At 44.4% G+C, this 16,144-nt stretch overlaps 1 protein-coding gene across 1 annotated transcript in view; it reads right to left on the bottom strand.

The window, feature by feature from the left end:
* Fanci (FA complementation group I) overlaps positions 1–14,942 on the bottom strand; it is a 55,390-nt gene extending 40,448 nt beyond the window's left edge. Inside the window, exons 1-9 of the mRNA XM_029537702.1 lie at positions 14,859–14,942; positions 12,690–12,762; positions 9,239–9,369; positions 8,783–8,939; positions 8,629–8,686; positions 5,784–5,825; positions 4,670–4,793; positions 3,372–3,457; positions 1,532–1,658 (exon numbers count right to left, since the gene is read on the bottom strand). Coding sequence (XP_029393562.1) covers positions 1,532–1,658; positions 3,372–3,457; positions 4,670–4,793; positions 5,784–5,825; positions 8,629–8,686; positions 8,783–8,939; positions 9,239–9,369; positions 12,690–12,762; positions 14,859–14,942 — 882 coding nt within the window. The remainder of the gene's footprint in view (positions 1–1,531; positions 1,659–3,371; positions 3,458–4,669; positions 4,794–5,783; positions 5,826–8,628; positions 8,687–8,782; positions 8,940–9,238; positions 9,370–12,689; positions 12,763–14,858) is intronic.
* Between the last annotated feature and the right edge of the window lie 1,202 nt (positions 14,943–16,144).

Here is a 16,144-nt window from a genome sequence, read left to right as displayed (position 1 = left end):
GATGGGAAAGGATATGAATGTAAACTATCAGCTACTTGTGAAAATAGTTTGGAAGTCAGTCACAAACTTAAGTACAAATGCGTCACACAGCCAGGTGGCGTGGTGTACATTGCTGTAACCCTAATACTGGGAAGGTTGAGCCAGGAGGATTAGGAGTTCAAGGACAGCATTGGCTACATAGTGAGTTCAAGGCCAACCTGGGCTACATTAAAACAAAAAAGGTATAAACTAATTCTTTGAAAATAACAACAAAATGATTACTTTGAATGTATTAAAAAATGAACAATGGGGGCTGGAGAGATGGCTCAGTGGTTAAGAGCACTGGCTGCTCGTCCAGAGGTCCTGAGTTCAATTCCCAGCAATCACATGGTGGCTCACAACCATCTGTAATGGGATCTGATGCCCTCTTCTTGGGTCTGAAGACAGCTACAGTGTTCTCACACACATTAAAAAAGAAAGGAAGAAAAAAAAGAACAGTTCTTTTGTGGTTTTGCACTGTAGAAGGTTTCTAAAACTTGTGTATGTATGTGTGCATACAAGTGGCAGGCATGCACAGCACACACCTGCAGGCCACAGCAGTTTTTCCTTCTAACATCCTGGTCCCAGGGCTGGACTCAGGTAGTCAGGCTCTGTGGTCAAAGCCACTGAGCCATTTGCTGGCCCCTAAAGAATTAATTAATTTTTGAAGTTCAAAGGCAATTTTATTAAAACTTAAAAGTGCCAGGGCAGGGAAGCCATGATTCTTAGCAGCTGCCTAGAGTGGGCGAATGGAGAGAGAAAACCAAAAGCCTGGCAAATGGCCGTCTGATGCCTGGTGCACAGAGCACCAGCAGCCAAAAGAGATATGGAGGCCTTAGAGAGAGTGAGGACGCCCAAAGCACCAGAGCAAGCAGCTTAGGCTCCGAGCAGCGTGAGGAAGGCTCTTAGGTGGGGCTTGTTGGCTTAAGGGTTCAAGAATAGCATATGTACATATATATATACATATTCTACTTTCAAAGATGAAAAGATGTTCTAGACTCACAGATGCTCTGTATTCGTGCTTCTGGTCATTAACTGACATGAGAAAGACTTCAGTACAAGCACCCTATTTCATAAAGACCTATCTCATATATGCTTTAAAATATACATATTAATATACTTTTATTAACTATATGTCATTGTAAAAATAAACTTCAACTTAATAGATTTTCTGTTCTCAAAGTTACTTGAAAGACACTGTATACAAACTTTTTGTTTAATTTACTCTTCTGTCAACAGTACACCACTGTTGACCAGTTTCCTCTCCTTCCACTCCTCCCAGCTCTTCTCCCCTCCCCTTCCCCATGTCCACTGCTCCTGTTTCCCTTCAGTAAAGAGCAGGCCTCCCAAGGATATCAACTGAACATGGCATAACAAGATGCAGTACGAGTGGACAAAAGCATCCTCATATCAAGGCTGGGCAAGGCAACCCAGTAGGAGGAAAGGGTCCTGAGAGCAGGCCAAAGAGACAAGAAAATAAAAACTGTTTCCCCTAAAAGCATCTGAAAGCTACCTTCAAGTGTCTCAGAAGTTCTCTGCCTAATTCACAGTCCAGTTTGATGGCAAACACAATGTGCAGAATGATGGTGCCTTCCACGTGATAGAGTTCATCTGCTGGAGCAGTAACAAGCTCTGACAACCTAGGAGATTCAACAGCAAGGTCTAGGTTAGGGCTACGGAATGAAAAAGTGCTGGGGCGGACACACGGCCGACTGAAGCTGCAGGACCGGGGAAGCAGAAGAGGCGAGCCCACCCCGCTTCTCACGACAAAACTGACCCAGCCTTGTCTCCAGTCAGTGTCTCCATGCTTCACCTCCTACACTCTTCCCTAGCCCAACCCAATCCCATCAGGCGCTGTCCTCTCCTTGCCCTTAGCCGTCCACTGACTTACTCTTCTTTGGTCTTTGTTTTGTTTGGGGGTTGTGGAGCAGAGTTCCTCTGTGTAGCCTTTGCTATCCTAGAATTCACTCTGTAGACCAAACTCACAGAGATCCCCCTGCCTCTGCCTCCAGAATGCTGGGATTAAAGGTGTACACCACCGTTGCTCAATATTGTCATAAGGGTTCCAGACGACCTCCACGTGGCCAAACCAATAAAGTCCCAAGTAGCCTTGAATTTGAAGAACTCCTGATCTATCTGCCTCAGCAACCTAAGTGCAGGGATTATAAACCTGTGCCCAACACCTGCTTTCCTTGCAAACCTTTCCCTCCTCTAGGACACTACCGCCCTCCCATCGCTCCATTTCAGAGCTATTCTGTTTCTTCTTCTTCCTGTCTTCCCTAGATAATTCCATCTTGACCCCTGGCTTTAGTACCCTCCCATTTACATGTTTATGTGTGCTTGGCTTTCGATAACTTTTAAATAGGTGTCAATTTATATTTTGGGTTCAGACTTTGCTCTACACAGCCCCTACCTGCTCAGTGCTCCACATGGGCTGCTGATTATGCATTGCAAATTGAATGTGGTCAGAACCGAGCTCCTTACCCTCTGAAACCTGCTGTAGACGCTGCCTCATTCAACACAGAGAACGAACCCCCTTCTCATCAGCTGTGCAAGCTGAGTAACAAAGGTTATTACAGACTAGAGGCAGCTGACTGAGCGGGGCTCAGTGGCACGTGCTCCTCACCAGCACGCGCTCCTCAGCCAGGCTGCTTGGATTCAAATCCTGGTTGTTGTTTTCTGGCTATACAACATTCCTTACTTTGTTTCTTGGTTTCCACATCTACTGTACAGCATACAGACCTGGCACAGAATAAACACTCTGTGCACTTGTATTCAAAAAGAAAACACCCGCTTCCTCAAATATGTCATGCTGTGCTCTGCCTTTAATCTATTCCCTAGTTCAAAATGCTCCGCTCATTGACATCTGGTGGTTCTTATCAGTCAGGCTCTGGTTAAAACAGAACCTTCCCAGAGACTTCCCAGACCCAATCTAAAGTAGTTGTGCTGTGGCTAACATGCCGTCTCTTTGACTTATCTTCCCACACTATGAACGCTAAGATTCTGTTCTTACCAAAATGTAAGCTCTACAGCAGCAGGAGTCTCATCTGACCGGTCAGAGGAACTAAGAACTAAGAGACCTAAGGGACACGAAGTCACAGAGCACTTCGTTCTTCTCTAGTAAACAGATGCTAAACCTGCATCTTATAAGACAGTTGTTGGCACTTTCCTTGAAGGATGTAAGACTATAAGGGACTGCGTTATTCCACCCTCCTGACAGAGTAGTTAGGGGAGGACGACAGTTCTGTACCAAGGGATAGGAAGGGGCGAAGGCAAAGCCACACTAACGACCGAGAGGGTGAGCACATGGTGAGTCTGGGAAGATGTGCTGCACTTCTAACTGTGGTACTCACTCATCGCTGCTCTGTTCCTCCCTGTGCTGCTCATCCAGCTCCCTGAAGAAAGCTATTATTCCATCCAGAACACTCCTTCTGCTTCCCTAGGAATAAGATAATTATTATTATAATACAAGAATGGTCACCTAGCCAGGCGTGGTAGCGCATGCCTTTAATCCCAGCACTTGGGAGGCAGAGGCAGGCGAATTTCTAAGTTCAAGGCCAGCCTGGTCTACAGAGTGAGTTCCAGGACAGCCAGGGCTACACAGAGAAATCCTGTCTCGAAAAGAAACAAACAAACAAACAAACAAACAAACAAAAAAGAATGGTCACCTAATTGAAGGTCATAACCAAGGATTATCTAGTACAAATGAATATAAATGAGCTGCAACCTAGCCTGACAGTAATAACATACAGAACACTTTGAAGCTGCAGCAGAATCCGAAATACTTCATGATGCCAGGGAAACAGCCTGGCAGTAGAGTACATGCCCCAGGTGCCCAACCATAACTGGAAACACTGTTGTGCTGTGATTTTCCCCTAGATAAAAACATCCCATCCTGCAGGGACTCTCCTTAAGCTTAGGGAGTCATGATGTACAAAGGCATCAGGAAGGCCCTGAACCTGAAGAGATGCACTAGGCCCCATCTGCCTCAGGCACAGATGAGCAGCAAGGAGAGAGAGGGAGAGAGAGAGAGAGAGAGAGACAGACAGACAGACAGACAGACAGACTGAGACTGGGAGCAACAGGGACCAGCTGGGCTACTGAGAAGTCTCTCGGACCAGCTGAGCTGCCTGAATGAGGCTCCCTCCACCTTGCTTCACGGCCTCTCTAAGTGTGCAGGACACCCCAGGGCTCCAGTTTTGTGAACTGTCACCTGAGAGGGTGGGCTTTTGATAATGGAGTCTTTGAGTCATTTCTGCTTCTGTAAGTAACTTTCCCCACACTCCTAAGAGCAACCCTGATACACCTTATTGGTTCACCTTGGCGGCCTTTGGGGGTACCCTGCCTTGGATCTGCTGTTGGCTCCTTATCTGGTTCGAGTGAATGCCTGCTCACATCTCTCCAGGAATTGTGTCCCATAACAGGTACCACAGTGTCAGGCTTTCTGTGGCCTTAGTGCACACCCTGAGGTCTTCATTTCTTTTACTTTCACATTTAACAATACTTTCTCCTTGGCTGAGAAGTATGACCAAATCATCACAGATGATAAACATGTATGTCTTAGCATGGAAACCAACAGTCTGAAAAGGCTAAACTGATATAGCTGCTTAAGCCACAAGAATTAAGGAGAGAGGACTGTTTTTATTTGTACCTTGGAAGAGAGAACCAGAAGCTGATAGACCAAAGGTGGAATTTCTTGAAGATTCAACTTTGAGAACATCGTCAACACTTTGGCCACCACGAGATTCATCTCTTCCGGTGTTAGATGGACATCCCTGTGGAGCAGAGATGTTAAAGCCCAGCCAGACCTTTAGTGCTTTGTTTTTAAAAATTAAACTCAAGGCTTTATAATAATCAAAATTCTATCAAGCGCTTTTTTAAGAAATAAAATTTAGGGACAAGGGAGATATTGTAGTAGGGTAAAACACTTATTATGCAAGAATGAGGACCAGGGTTTGGATCCGCAGGACCCATAATTTCAGCCAAGACAGGATCTCTGAACAAGCTGGCTAGCTACAATAGCAGAACCAGCAAGCTATGGGTTCAAGTAAGAGACTATATCTCAATACCTAAGGCAGAGGATGGTCAAGGAAGACACCCAAGGCTAACCTCTGGCCCCCACATACACCAACACTCACAAACATATGTACCTTCAAAGTAGCAAAGACATATACATATGTGCACACACATATCCCCACACGAATGAATGAATGAATGAATGAATGGCTAAAAAGATTGCCCAGTGGTTAAGAACACTTGCTGCTCTCCCAGGGGACTAAAGTTTGGTTCTAAGCACCCACGATGAGCAGCCCCAAACCAGCTGTAACTCCAACTCCAGGGGAGCCCACACCCAGCTTTTGGCCTCTGCAGGCATTCGCATACATATGTGTACATAGAGAAATAATAAAGCAAGTCTTTAAATACGATTGGGAGTTAATGAATAAGGTAGATATTAGACAACAGTAGTCCTCCCTAGGTTCTCTCTTAAGAATAATCTTTTAAAGGAACCAATACATTTATCTAAGTAAGGTCATTTCAAAGAGATGACCTCATACATTTAATAAGCATATACATTACACACTTACACATTTAACAAACTAAGCCCAAAGAGAAGGAGGGGAGGGAATTCTAAAGCGGAAAACAGAGGCACCACTGCTACTACTCAGAAAAGGTGGAGCGGGAGCTTGGGGTGCTTCGTGGGGTGCTTCGGTTCCTTGTAGGCGTGTTGACAAAGCTTGAGGCAAAGACACATAAGCAATGCTTACTTGAACACAGACGTGAGCTGGATCATGTACCGTTGAGCCCATCTGGGAAAACACAATGAGTTTACTCATTTTAACTCCTTTTCACATAATTTTATAAAACTAATGAAGAAGGGGTGGGACGCTTCAAATTTGATTTTTAATGCTGGGAAGCAAGACAAAATAATTTAAAACAACAGCTGGGCATGGTGGCCCTGGGATCTTGTCACTTTAGAGGCAGTATGAAGCCTAAAGCTCAAGTTCAAAGTCTCCCTTTGCTACACTGCGGGTTTGAGGATTAAATGAGACACTGACTTTTTAAGAAATACAAACATGAATAATTAAGATGAAAATTATTCTTTAATTTACCATACTAGAAAATCAAAACACATAATGAGGTTTATGCCAAAAGCCAAACAAACCACTGATAATACCCAATACCAGTAAAATCATGGGATGCAGACACACTTTATATATATTTTATACACACTATATACGTTTTACAGAGTGTATAAGTTACAACTTTAAAAAAGCACACACTCGAGCCGGGCGTGGTGGCGTACGCCTTTAATCCCAGCACTTGGGAGGCAGAGGCAGGCGGATTTCTGAGTTCGAGGCCAGCCTGGTCTACAGAGTGAGTTCCAGGACAGCCAGGACTATACAGAGAAACCCTGTCTCGAAAAAAAAAAAACCAAAACAAAATAAAAAAACAAACAACAACAACAAAAAAGCACATACTCAGGCTGGAGAGATGGCTCAGCGGGTAAGAGCACTGACTGCTCTTCCAGAGGTACTGAGTTCAAATCTCAGCAACCACATGGTGGTTCACAACCATCTGTAATGGGATCTGATGCCCTCTTCTGGTGTGTCTGAAGACAGCTACAGTGTACTCATATACATAAAAATACAAAGAAAATATTTGAACTAGGACTGTTAACACAGACCTATCATGCCAATATTCCAGAGGCTACAGAAGGAGGATCATGAGTTTGAGGTCTTTATGGAGAGTCTGTCTTTGAAAAAATAAATAAGCTAGCTAGGCCTGACAGTGCACACTGTAGTCCCAGCACTTAGGAGGCTCAAACAGGAGAAATGCCACATATCTGAAGCTAGCCTGAGCTACAAAATGAGACCTGTTTCAAAAATAAAAGAAGTAAAGTGTTTCTAAAACAATTTTCTAAAGAAAATACAATGAACTAGACAACTCTTCTGCCTTAAGGATATCAGGACTCTCCATAGAGTACTGTGCAGCTGTGGTAAAACAGAGTCAAATAAACAATAAACGGGCACTTATAATATACTGAATCATCTCCGCCCCCCCCAAAAAAAAACCACATGCAAGCCAAATGGTGTTATAATAGTATATTGTTATTATTATTGGATGTTGTTTTGTTTTGTCTTTTTAAACTCAAGGTTAATTGATTAGCATGTAAGAGAAAACCAAGGACACTGGCCTGGAGGAAGAGAGACAGAGAGGAGGAAGAGAAAACCCTGCGATTTTCACAGCACACAGCGCGCAGAGTCCCGGTGGTTAGTGTTGGGAAGCTTTAGACAGTGAAAAAGCCCTAAGTGTCTGGGAAAACATGCCCAGGGTGTCAGCAGTGGGCGTGTGAGCGTGAACACACATACACACAGAGATATACACATACACACACAGACACACAGAGACACCCACACAAATATACACAGACACACAGACATACAAAGACACACACACACACAGACACACAGATATACACAGACACACAGACATACACACACACACACACACATACACAAAGCATGCAAGCCGCAGCACTAATAATGGAAGCCATCGGGCTGGCCAGATGGCTCAGCGTGTAAGAGCACTGACTGCTCTTCCAGAGGTGCTGAGTTCAAATCTCGGCAACCACATGGTGGCTCACAACCACCCATAATGAGATCTGACGCCCTCTTCTGGTGTGTCTGAAGTCAGCGACAGCAAGCGGGGTCAACCAGAGCAAGCAGATGTCCTAAAATTCAATTCCCAACAACCACATGAACGCTCACAACCATCTGTACACCTACAGTGTACTCACATACATAAAATAAATAAATAAATCTTTAGGAAAAAAAAATAATGGAAGCCATCAACTTCCAACCAAATGATGGGAGGCAAACAACTGCTTATTCTGCTTCTGAAACGGTCAACTGTAGCTCAAGCTGCTCTTCAACCTGCTACACAACTGAGATGACTGAGCCCCTGATCCGCCTGCCTCCACCTCCCAAGTGCTGGGATTATAGCACATGGCAGCATGCCTGGCTCTTATGGTGGTACATAAACAATAATCAACAAAATAGACAACGAATTTTACTAACATGGCTAGGGATGGTGCCTGTAATTACAGCATTCTACAATGCCAGCCCTCAGCAGGCAGAGGCATGAAGATCTAAGTTCAAGGACAGCCTAAGCTACACAGAGAAACCCAGACTCAAAACAAACAAACTTTCCTAGTTGAATGTGTGTGTGTGAAAGAGAGAAAGAGAGATGGAGAGACAGAGACAGAGACAGAGACAGACAGACAGAAGGGAGGGACTATCTGAGGGAGACGCAGGGGAAACAGAGAGTACAGTGGAAGAAGGGACTAATGTATAGCTAACTAAAGTATAATGGCACACGCATGAAAATAGCATAATGAAACTCATTCCTTGGTATCCTAACGTTTAAAAAAACTATTAATTTGTGTAATTAACAAAAAAAAACTAAACAAAAGAAAATTCCCAACAGCAACAACTATAACAACAACAACAACAAAACCCACTTTACAAGTATCAATTCCTGGAAGGAATCACTATTAGGCTTTTGGCCATGTGTAATCCTGAGACATTTCTACACTTTTATGAGACTCACCTGACAGAACAGAGGGTGTCAATCAACTGCCTCTTATATTCTTCCCCATTCAAATCACCTAACACACAAAAATGGATGGAAAAATTGATTCATAATTTGAAAACAAAAACAAAAACGAAAACAAAAAAAGTCAGTAGAACCTGAAGAAAATCACCTTTCCCACAAGCAAGGACTTCCTTCTTGGTGGCCAAGGCCGTAAGGATGATGGGTAATAACTCCAAAGATTTTCCATTCACTAGGCGGTCCTCTCTAACAGCACCCACAAAGTCACTGGCCAAGTCAACAAGTAATGGGCCTGGAAAATGGTGAACCTGAAAGTTCAAGAAGATAATCTTGAGCAGGAATCCAACGTTTGAAAATTTCATGTGAAATAAGTCTACTGCTGAAATACTGAATGACACGACCTCCCACAACAGGGACTTCAAAGGTTAGGCTACTCCATCAATCCCTTAACACTTTCAAGACCTACCAGGAAATTTACATCTACAGTATCACAATATAAGCATGATCTAAGTGGTTTATACGGACCAGCGCATGCTGTAAGCCAAGTTCTTATTCCTGCGTAAGAACTAGATTAGGTTTGACCCTTGACATTTCCCATCCATCTTACCTCCAGCATTAGTAATCCTATAATCTCCGATGCGACATCTTGCTGCAAATCTCCTGATTCAACCAACTGGATACAGCAAGAATATATCTTGTATCTCCTAAGGGCTCCATCTTCCTCAGAGCAGGGGGAGCCTTGATGTTTTAAACAGGTGTACAGAACAAAGAAAAAAGAAAGGAAGCTCAAGGATATAAACAGGAAACTTAAACAAGTCTGTAATACTGAAGCACAATAACAGGGCTGTAACAGTGATGTCGAGGGATTCTGACCAAGTGCTTGGTGTAGCCAAAGCAAACGGACTGACGTGTCACCGGCTTCACTGGCGGACTTTATCACACTGTCTTATTCATACGGTGGTGCAGCCATTTGGGAATGGGGTTTCGTTTACCGAAGCTTAATGCTTTAAGTCGGAACACTATCGCTATGTTTTGTCAGTAGAGTAAGAAGGGCAGTGAAAACCTATCTCTTCCATAAGTAAGATACAAGAACACTGACAAAAGGAGACAAACTTAATTCTAGAATGAGCCAAAGACTAAACCAAAGGAGCATCTATATGTATGTGTGTGTGTGTGTGTGTGTGTGTGTGTGTGTGTGTGCGCGCGCACCTGGATTCAGTGGAACACTCCTTTATCCCAGCAGGCAGAAGAGGGAAAAGGAGGGGCATTAGGCTAGAGATTTGGCTCAGTGGGTAAACATGTTTTCCATGCAAGTGTGAGGACTGGAGTTCAAATCCCCAGAACCCATAAAAAAGCTGTATGCATAGTATGAGCCTCTGTGATCCAACAGGGAGATGGGAGTCCTGGAAGCTCCTGAGCCAGCCAGCCTGCAAGATGCAGCGGGAAAGCAGAGATCCTGTCCCAAAGACAATGAGAAGCAGAGATGGACACCTAAGGCCGTCCTCAGACCGCTACATGTGCTTCATGGCGTGTGTTCACCTGAGCTTACACACATAAGAACCTGTGCACAGGAGCACTGTACAGATAAAGATTTGATTTATACAGTGGCCTGAGGAGCAAATTTATGGAGATCGAAGGTAGATTAGGTGTCTTTGGACACGATGGCTTGGGGTTTACAGAGATGACAGCTATTATTGTAGATGTTCATTTGAGAAAAATAAAAATTCATTGGGATGGTGCACATGTTTGATCCCAGCACTCAGGAGGCAGAGGCAGGAGGACCTATAGGTTTGAGGCCAGTCTAATTTACATAGTGAGCTTCAGACCAGCCAAGGCTACACACTGTGTGGTGGTCTGAATGAAAATGGCCCCACAGCCTCATAGGCATGGCATTATTCGGAGATGAGGCTGGCATTAGTGTCTCTGGCTGTGTGCTTTCAGATTTCAGATGCTCAAGCCAGGCCCAGTGGCTTATTCCCTCTTGCTGCTGACTATTGATCCAGATGTAGAAGAACTCTCAGCTGGCTCTCCAGCACCAAGTGTAGACTCTGAGCAGAAGCCAGCCCCAATTAAGTGCTGTCTTTTACAAGAGCTGCCATGGCCATGGTGTCTCTTCACGGAAACAGAACACTAATGACATACTGGTCATGGTGTGTCTGGACCAGAAATCCTAATTAAGACATATTGAGACCTGCCTCAAAACAACAAACTCACTGTCTTGATACACAACTCTGAAAATACTAAACTCCACTGAATTATATAGTTAAGGAGACAAGCTATTTATGTCAATTATCTCAGTTTTAAAAAAACAAAAAAACAAAAAAACAAATATTTTAGCTAGGCATGGTGGTGCACTCCATTGACCCAAGCACTCAAGAGGCAGAGGCAGGCAGATCTGAGTCTGAGGCCAGCCTGGTCTAGAGTGAGTTCTAGGACAGCCAGGGCCACACAGAGTAATCCCTTTAAAAGGATGACTTAATCTCAGTCTTTAAAATGTCATCATGTAACTGTAGGTGTCAGCTCACCAGAACTGCAATGTCTGCAAGTTGGTTTCTGTGACTCTGTGACAATTCACGACACTGTCATGTAAGCTGCCCACATTTTAAATACAAGCTAGTCACAAAAGTGGGGCTGGGTTTATCTGGCCAAGGACAGAGCTGTCCATATTTCTTCTTCTTGAAATACAAACAGGCAGCTGCCGTTACTGTCTCATTATTTCTTTCTCCCTGATATTTCCACAAAATACTCAACAACTCTCCCTAAGGGCTGACTCAGCGGAATGATCTGTGGTGTATTTTTACACCCGTGCAGTGGAAAATGCATTTCTGTGGAGAAGTAGAAATAAACCAACTAAAAATAAGCCACTTTTTTGTTTGTTTGTTTGTTTGTGTTCTGAGACAGGGTCTCGCTGTGTAGCCCTGGCTTTCCTGGAACTCACTTATGTAGACCAGGCTGGGCTCAAACTCATAGTCATCCTCCTGCCTCTATCTCCTGAGTGGACAAAAGCCACTTTTAATTTCTGACTTGTAGAATTTTCTTCTACCACACCTGGGCTTGTAGATTATATCTATATCCTGTAGGTGGGAGGTTGAAGCAGGAGGATTATAGTTCCACGGCCTAAGCCTAAGTGTAGTGAGATCCTGTCTCAAAACCTAAAAACAAACCAAAAACCTGGAGACAGGCACAGCAGCACACAGTGTGATCCCAGAACGCAGGAAGCTAAAGCAGGATGACCACTGTGAGACTGAGCCCACCTATGCTACAGAGAGACCTTTTATCAAAAGAGGGGGAGATGGCTCAACAGTTGAGAATATGTACTGCTCTCTTACAAAGAAGCTGAGTTCAGTTCCTAGCACCCACATCAGGCGGCTTACAAAACACCTGTAACTCTAGTGTCAAGGGATCCAACACCTTCCTCTAACCACACACACACACACACACACACACACACGCACACACACTGAGCTGAGCATACTGGTGCACATTTTTAATCCTAGCACTCAGAAGGCAGAGGCAGGTGAATTTCTGTGAGCTCAAGGCCAGCCTGGTCTATAAAGCAAATTCCAAACCAGCAGGGGCTACATAGTGAGATCCTGTCTATAAATTAATTATTTAATTAATTAAATCCTACCACAATTTATAAAACCACTCTGGGTCACAATCTGAACATGGAGCCATTGCTCAAGATAATGACACAAATGTGCTACACTTCCTGGGAATTAAGGCTCCGTATGAGGCATGCAATACTCCATTCCACTCAAACCCAGAGCTCCCCAGGCCCTCCATGAGTGCTAGACACATCTTATTCTCTTCTGCACAGTCTGAGTAACCAAAGCAGAGTATTCTCTTTACAGGCCCCCAAATCAGCACTCCAGTCCCAGCCTGGCGTTCCAGTTCCCTTCAGTAAGGCATCCGAGTATCCCACCGAGGAGAGAGCTCCTTTAGTGGATTCTGTAGGATCTCTTGAACATAGAGAAAGCCCCAGTGGGGCTTCAGACAGCAGTGACACCCAAAGTGAACCAGTCTCCCAACATTCAACCGCAAGGGGCGCCAATCACCTTTGAGGATGGCTCTCAGGAGCGTTCCAACAGCTCTTCCTTTCACAGCTTGGTTCTGAAGGAGACCGGCCAACTGCAACCAGAGGGAGAAAACAATTACGCGTCTCTCCCTGAAGGACCTCAGTGTGCAGGATGAAACGGGCCTGCCAGCTTCAGGGAGAGCCCAGTAGAATCCTGGACAACCAAGATCAAAGCCAGGCACAGCGATGCAGACCTGAAATCCACCGAACTTCAGGATGAGACAGGAGGAGGATGTTCACAGGTTCTAGGCCAGCCCAGGATACATAACAAGTCCAAGTCCGACAAGAGCCACAAAGTGAAACTACTCAAAATAAATAAATATAATAATAATAATGATAATAATGGACCGGGGCTGGGATGCAGCTCAGTTGGTAACGTGATTGTCTAGTATGTACAAGACTCTGGGTTCAAACTCTTGCACTCCAAAGACTGGGTGCAGTGGCCACACACCTGTAACCCCAGTGCTCCTGAGGTGTAGGCTGGGGTATCAGAAGTCCAAGGTCATAAAAAAAAAAATAAATAAATAAAAAGGCCTCAGACTCTCGGAGAATCAGCGAAGCCTTCCCCCAGGTTAGGCTCAGACAGGCAGCGCCTTCCCCTGCTCTAAGCACAAGTGTTTATGAATGATTTGTTAGTGTGTGCAAAAACTAGTCGAGGCAGCTTCCTCTTCAGTGTCTTACAGCTGAGACTGCTGGCCTACAGACCCCTCCTGTAGAGACTAGCTGCTTCCAGCCCTCTGTGCTGAGGTTCCGGGTTGCTGCGGTGCGCAGCTTGCCAGCTTGTTTTTTTTGTGTATATCCCTGTGATTTCCCTAGCAAGTCTGTCCGTTTCTTCATTCCCTTGCTAGTCCTAGGCAGGGTCCTGGGATCAAGCTCTGCAGACTCAGGGAACAAACTTAAGACTTAAGCCATCCTGGCTGAGGTCCCTTTATAACAGGAGCCTTAGCACATGAATACTGGAGATGGGGGGAAAGGAGAGGGATTTACAATCCGAGAAACGTCTAATCCGTCATTGTTTGGAGGTAAAGGAAGGGCAGAGTGATGCCAAGTAAGAAGTCAGTCAACAATTCTTCATTTTAGACTTAAGCAACCACCTGGAAAGTGGTGGCATTTGCTGACAATGGTGAGATTTTGGTTTTAGTAAACACCTGAATTACCCGGAGGGCTTACCAGAGCACACTGCTGAACTCTACCTGGTTTCTGTGTCACAGCTTACGCCCTCTATTCGGAGATATAAAGGCAACATGCCGAGTAGCTAACCACAGCATTGTTTCGTTTTTATAATCATGGATTTACAGTGAAGATTCAGGCATTGGTTTTCTTTTACCAATAATTTAAAAAAAAAATTTGTTTTTTTGCCTATGAACATATTTTCTTTAGAGAAGAATGTAAATGAGGACACATCAGCAAGTAAACTGGCTCGTCGCATCCATAACTACAGACTCTACATAGCTTCAGAAGCGACAGCCCTGAGGACTACACCAGTCGATATACATTGTCTCAGGGGCTGGAGATGGTTCATAGGTTGACAGCGCCTTTGGTGCTTCCAGAGGACTCAGGTTTGATTTCCAGCACCTACATGGTGGCTCACAGCCATCTGTCATGTCAAGTGTAGGGGATCTGATGGCTTCCTGGCTCCCATGGGCACCAGCTATGCACACGATGCACACAGGCAAAACACACACAGAATGAAAAATGAAAAGCCAAAAATATACTGATTTGTACATACTCGCTATAAAGGCAATCTAAGGTTATTTCTGACTTAAAGCTGATTATAAATGGCTTTCAATTGTCCTGTTTAATCTCAGCACTCTACTTCTTTGTCTGATTGTTTGTTTGGGGTTTTATACCTATACCATCGAGGACTGCATCTGGGGCCTGTGCACACCGAGAGAGCCTTCTGCCACTAAACTGCACCTCACCCTCTCCATACTTTATATTTAGTTTGGGCAGGACGTAAACTTGCAATCTTGTCAGTTTCCCAAGTAGCAGAATTGCAGCTTACAGCTTGGGAATTGCAGCTTACAGTCTACGTTTATCAAGGAAACCCCCATCTCTTAACCCTGGTAAGAGGACATGCCAGAGCATCCCTGGGGCTCTGCGGCTGCTGCGCTCTCTCCCCACCCACACAGCCTTGGACCGTACTCACATCATCAGCTTGCAGGGTTTGAAGAAACTCCTGCAGTTTATCTGTAGTTTTATCTGTTGCTAGAGATAAAATTTTCAGATCCATGGTTGCTCATATCAGAGAACTGTTAAGTAAAAATAAAATAAATAAATAAATAAATAAATAAAATAAAATAAAGGTCACAGCTGGAAGCTTCTAGAAGTAAACCTGAGTGAGTCACACCTGTTACAGACAACACAGGCGTGGTCTCAAGAATTTCCCACAGCTGGGCGTTGTTGGCGCACGCCTTTAATCCCAGCACTCAGGAGGCACAGGCAGGCAGACTTCTGAGTTCGAGGCCAGCCTGGTCTACAGAGTGAGTTCCAGGACAGCCAGGGCTACACAGAGAAGCCCTGTCTCAAAAAAACCAAAAGAGGGCTGGTGAGATGGCTCAGCGGGTAAGAGCACCTGACTGCTCTTCCAAAGGTGCAGAGTTCAAAATCCCAGCATCCACATGGTGGCTCACAACCATCCTTAACGAGATCTGACTCCCTCTTCTGGGGTGTCTGAGGACAGCTACAGTGTACTTACATATAATAAATAAATAAATCTTTAAAAAAAAAAACAAAAAAAAAAAACCAAAAGAATTTCCCACAATTCTGTAAGTGGTTTCCTAGCCTTTGTATACATCTTCACCATCCATTCAACAGAATCCTTAAAGCCAAAAGAGCAGTTAGTTCATATCAAATATATTGCAAATAAATTATACAGGACTATATAAACATACTATAGAATATCATTCAACAAACAAGTAAACCAACAGCATCGTAAATGGTGAGAGCCACTTAGATGGCATAATAAAAACAAGTGGGGCTGAAGATGGGGCTCAGTGTTTGCTCAGTATTCACAAGGCTCTGGGTTCGATTCCCATGCCATCAAAAAGAAAAAAAAAAAATAAGGGAATGAGAGCAGGGAAGTGGAGGAGACTCATGCAGGGTGGGGGAGATCACAAGCACTAGCCGTTTAGTCCATACCAAGCAAAGAACAGACAGGCTTAGGAATTCAAGACCAGCACTCAGTTACATAGTGAGTTTGAGACCAGCCTAGGCTACAAGAGGCTGTCTCAACAATCTGAAAGACCAAACCAAAACAAGTAAGGGGCTAATGACAAAATGTTTTCAGGAGAAAGGTCTGACCTGGAAATTAAGAGACTAAATTTAGGTAGCCCAGACAACCAGATGATCGACAGCACAGGGAAGGAGGGTTTCATAAACAGAGACAGGCAGGTCTGAGCTGACAACCGTACTAGGGAACAGGAGACTGGCTGC

Source organism: Mus pahari, chromosome 1 (assembly GCF_900095145.1).
Source record: "Mus pahari chromosome 1, PAHARI_EIJ_v1.1, whole genome shotgun sequence".
In the NCBI taxonomy this organism is placed as follows: Eukaryota; Metazoa; Chordata; class Mammalia; order Rodentia; family Muridae; genus Mus; species Mus pahari.
This window is presented reverse-complemented; position numbering and strand designations above follow the sequence as displayed.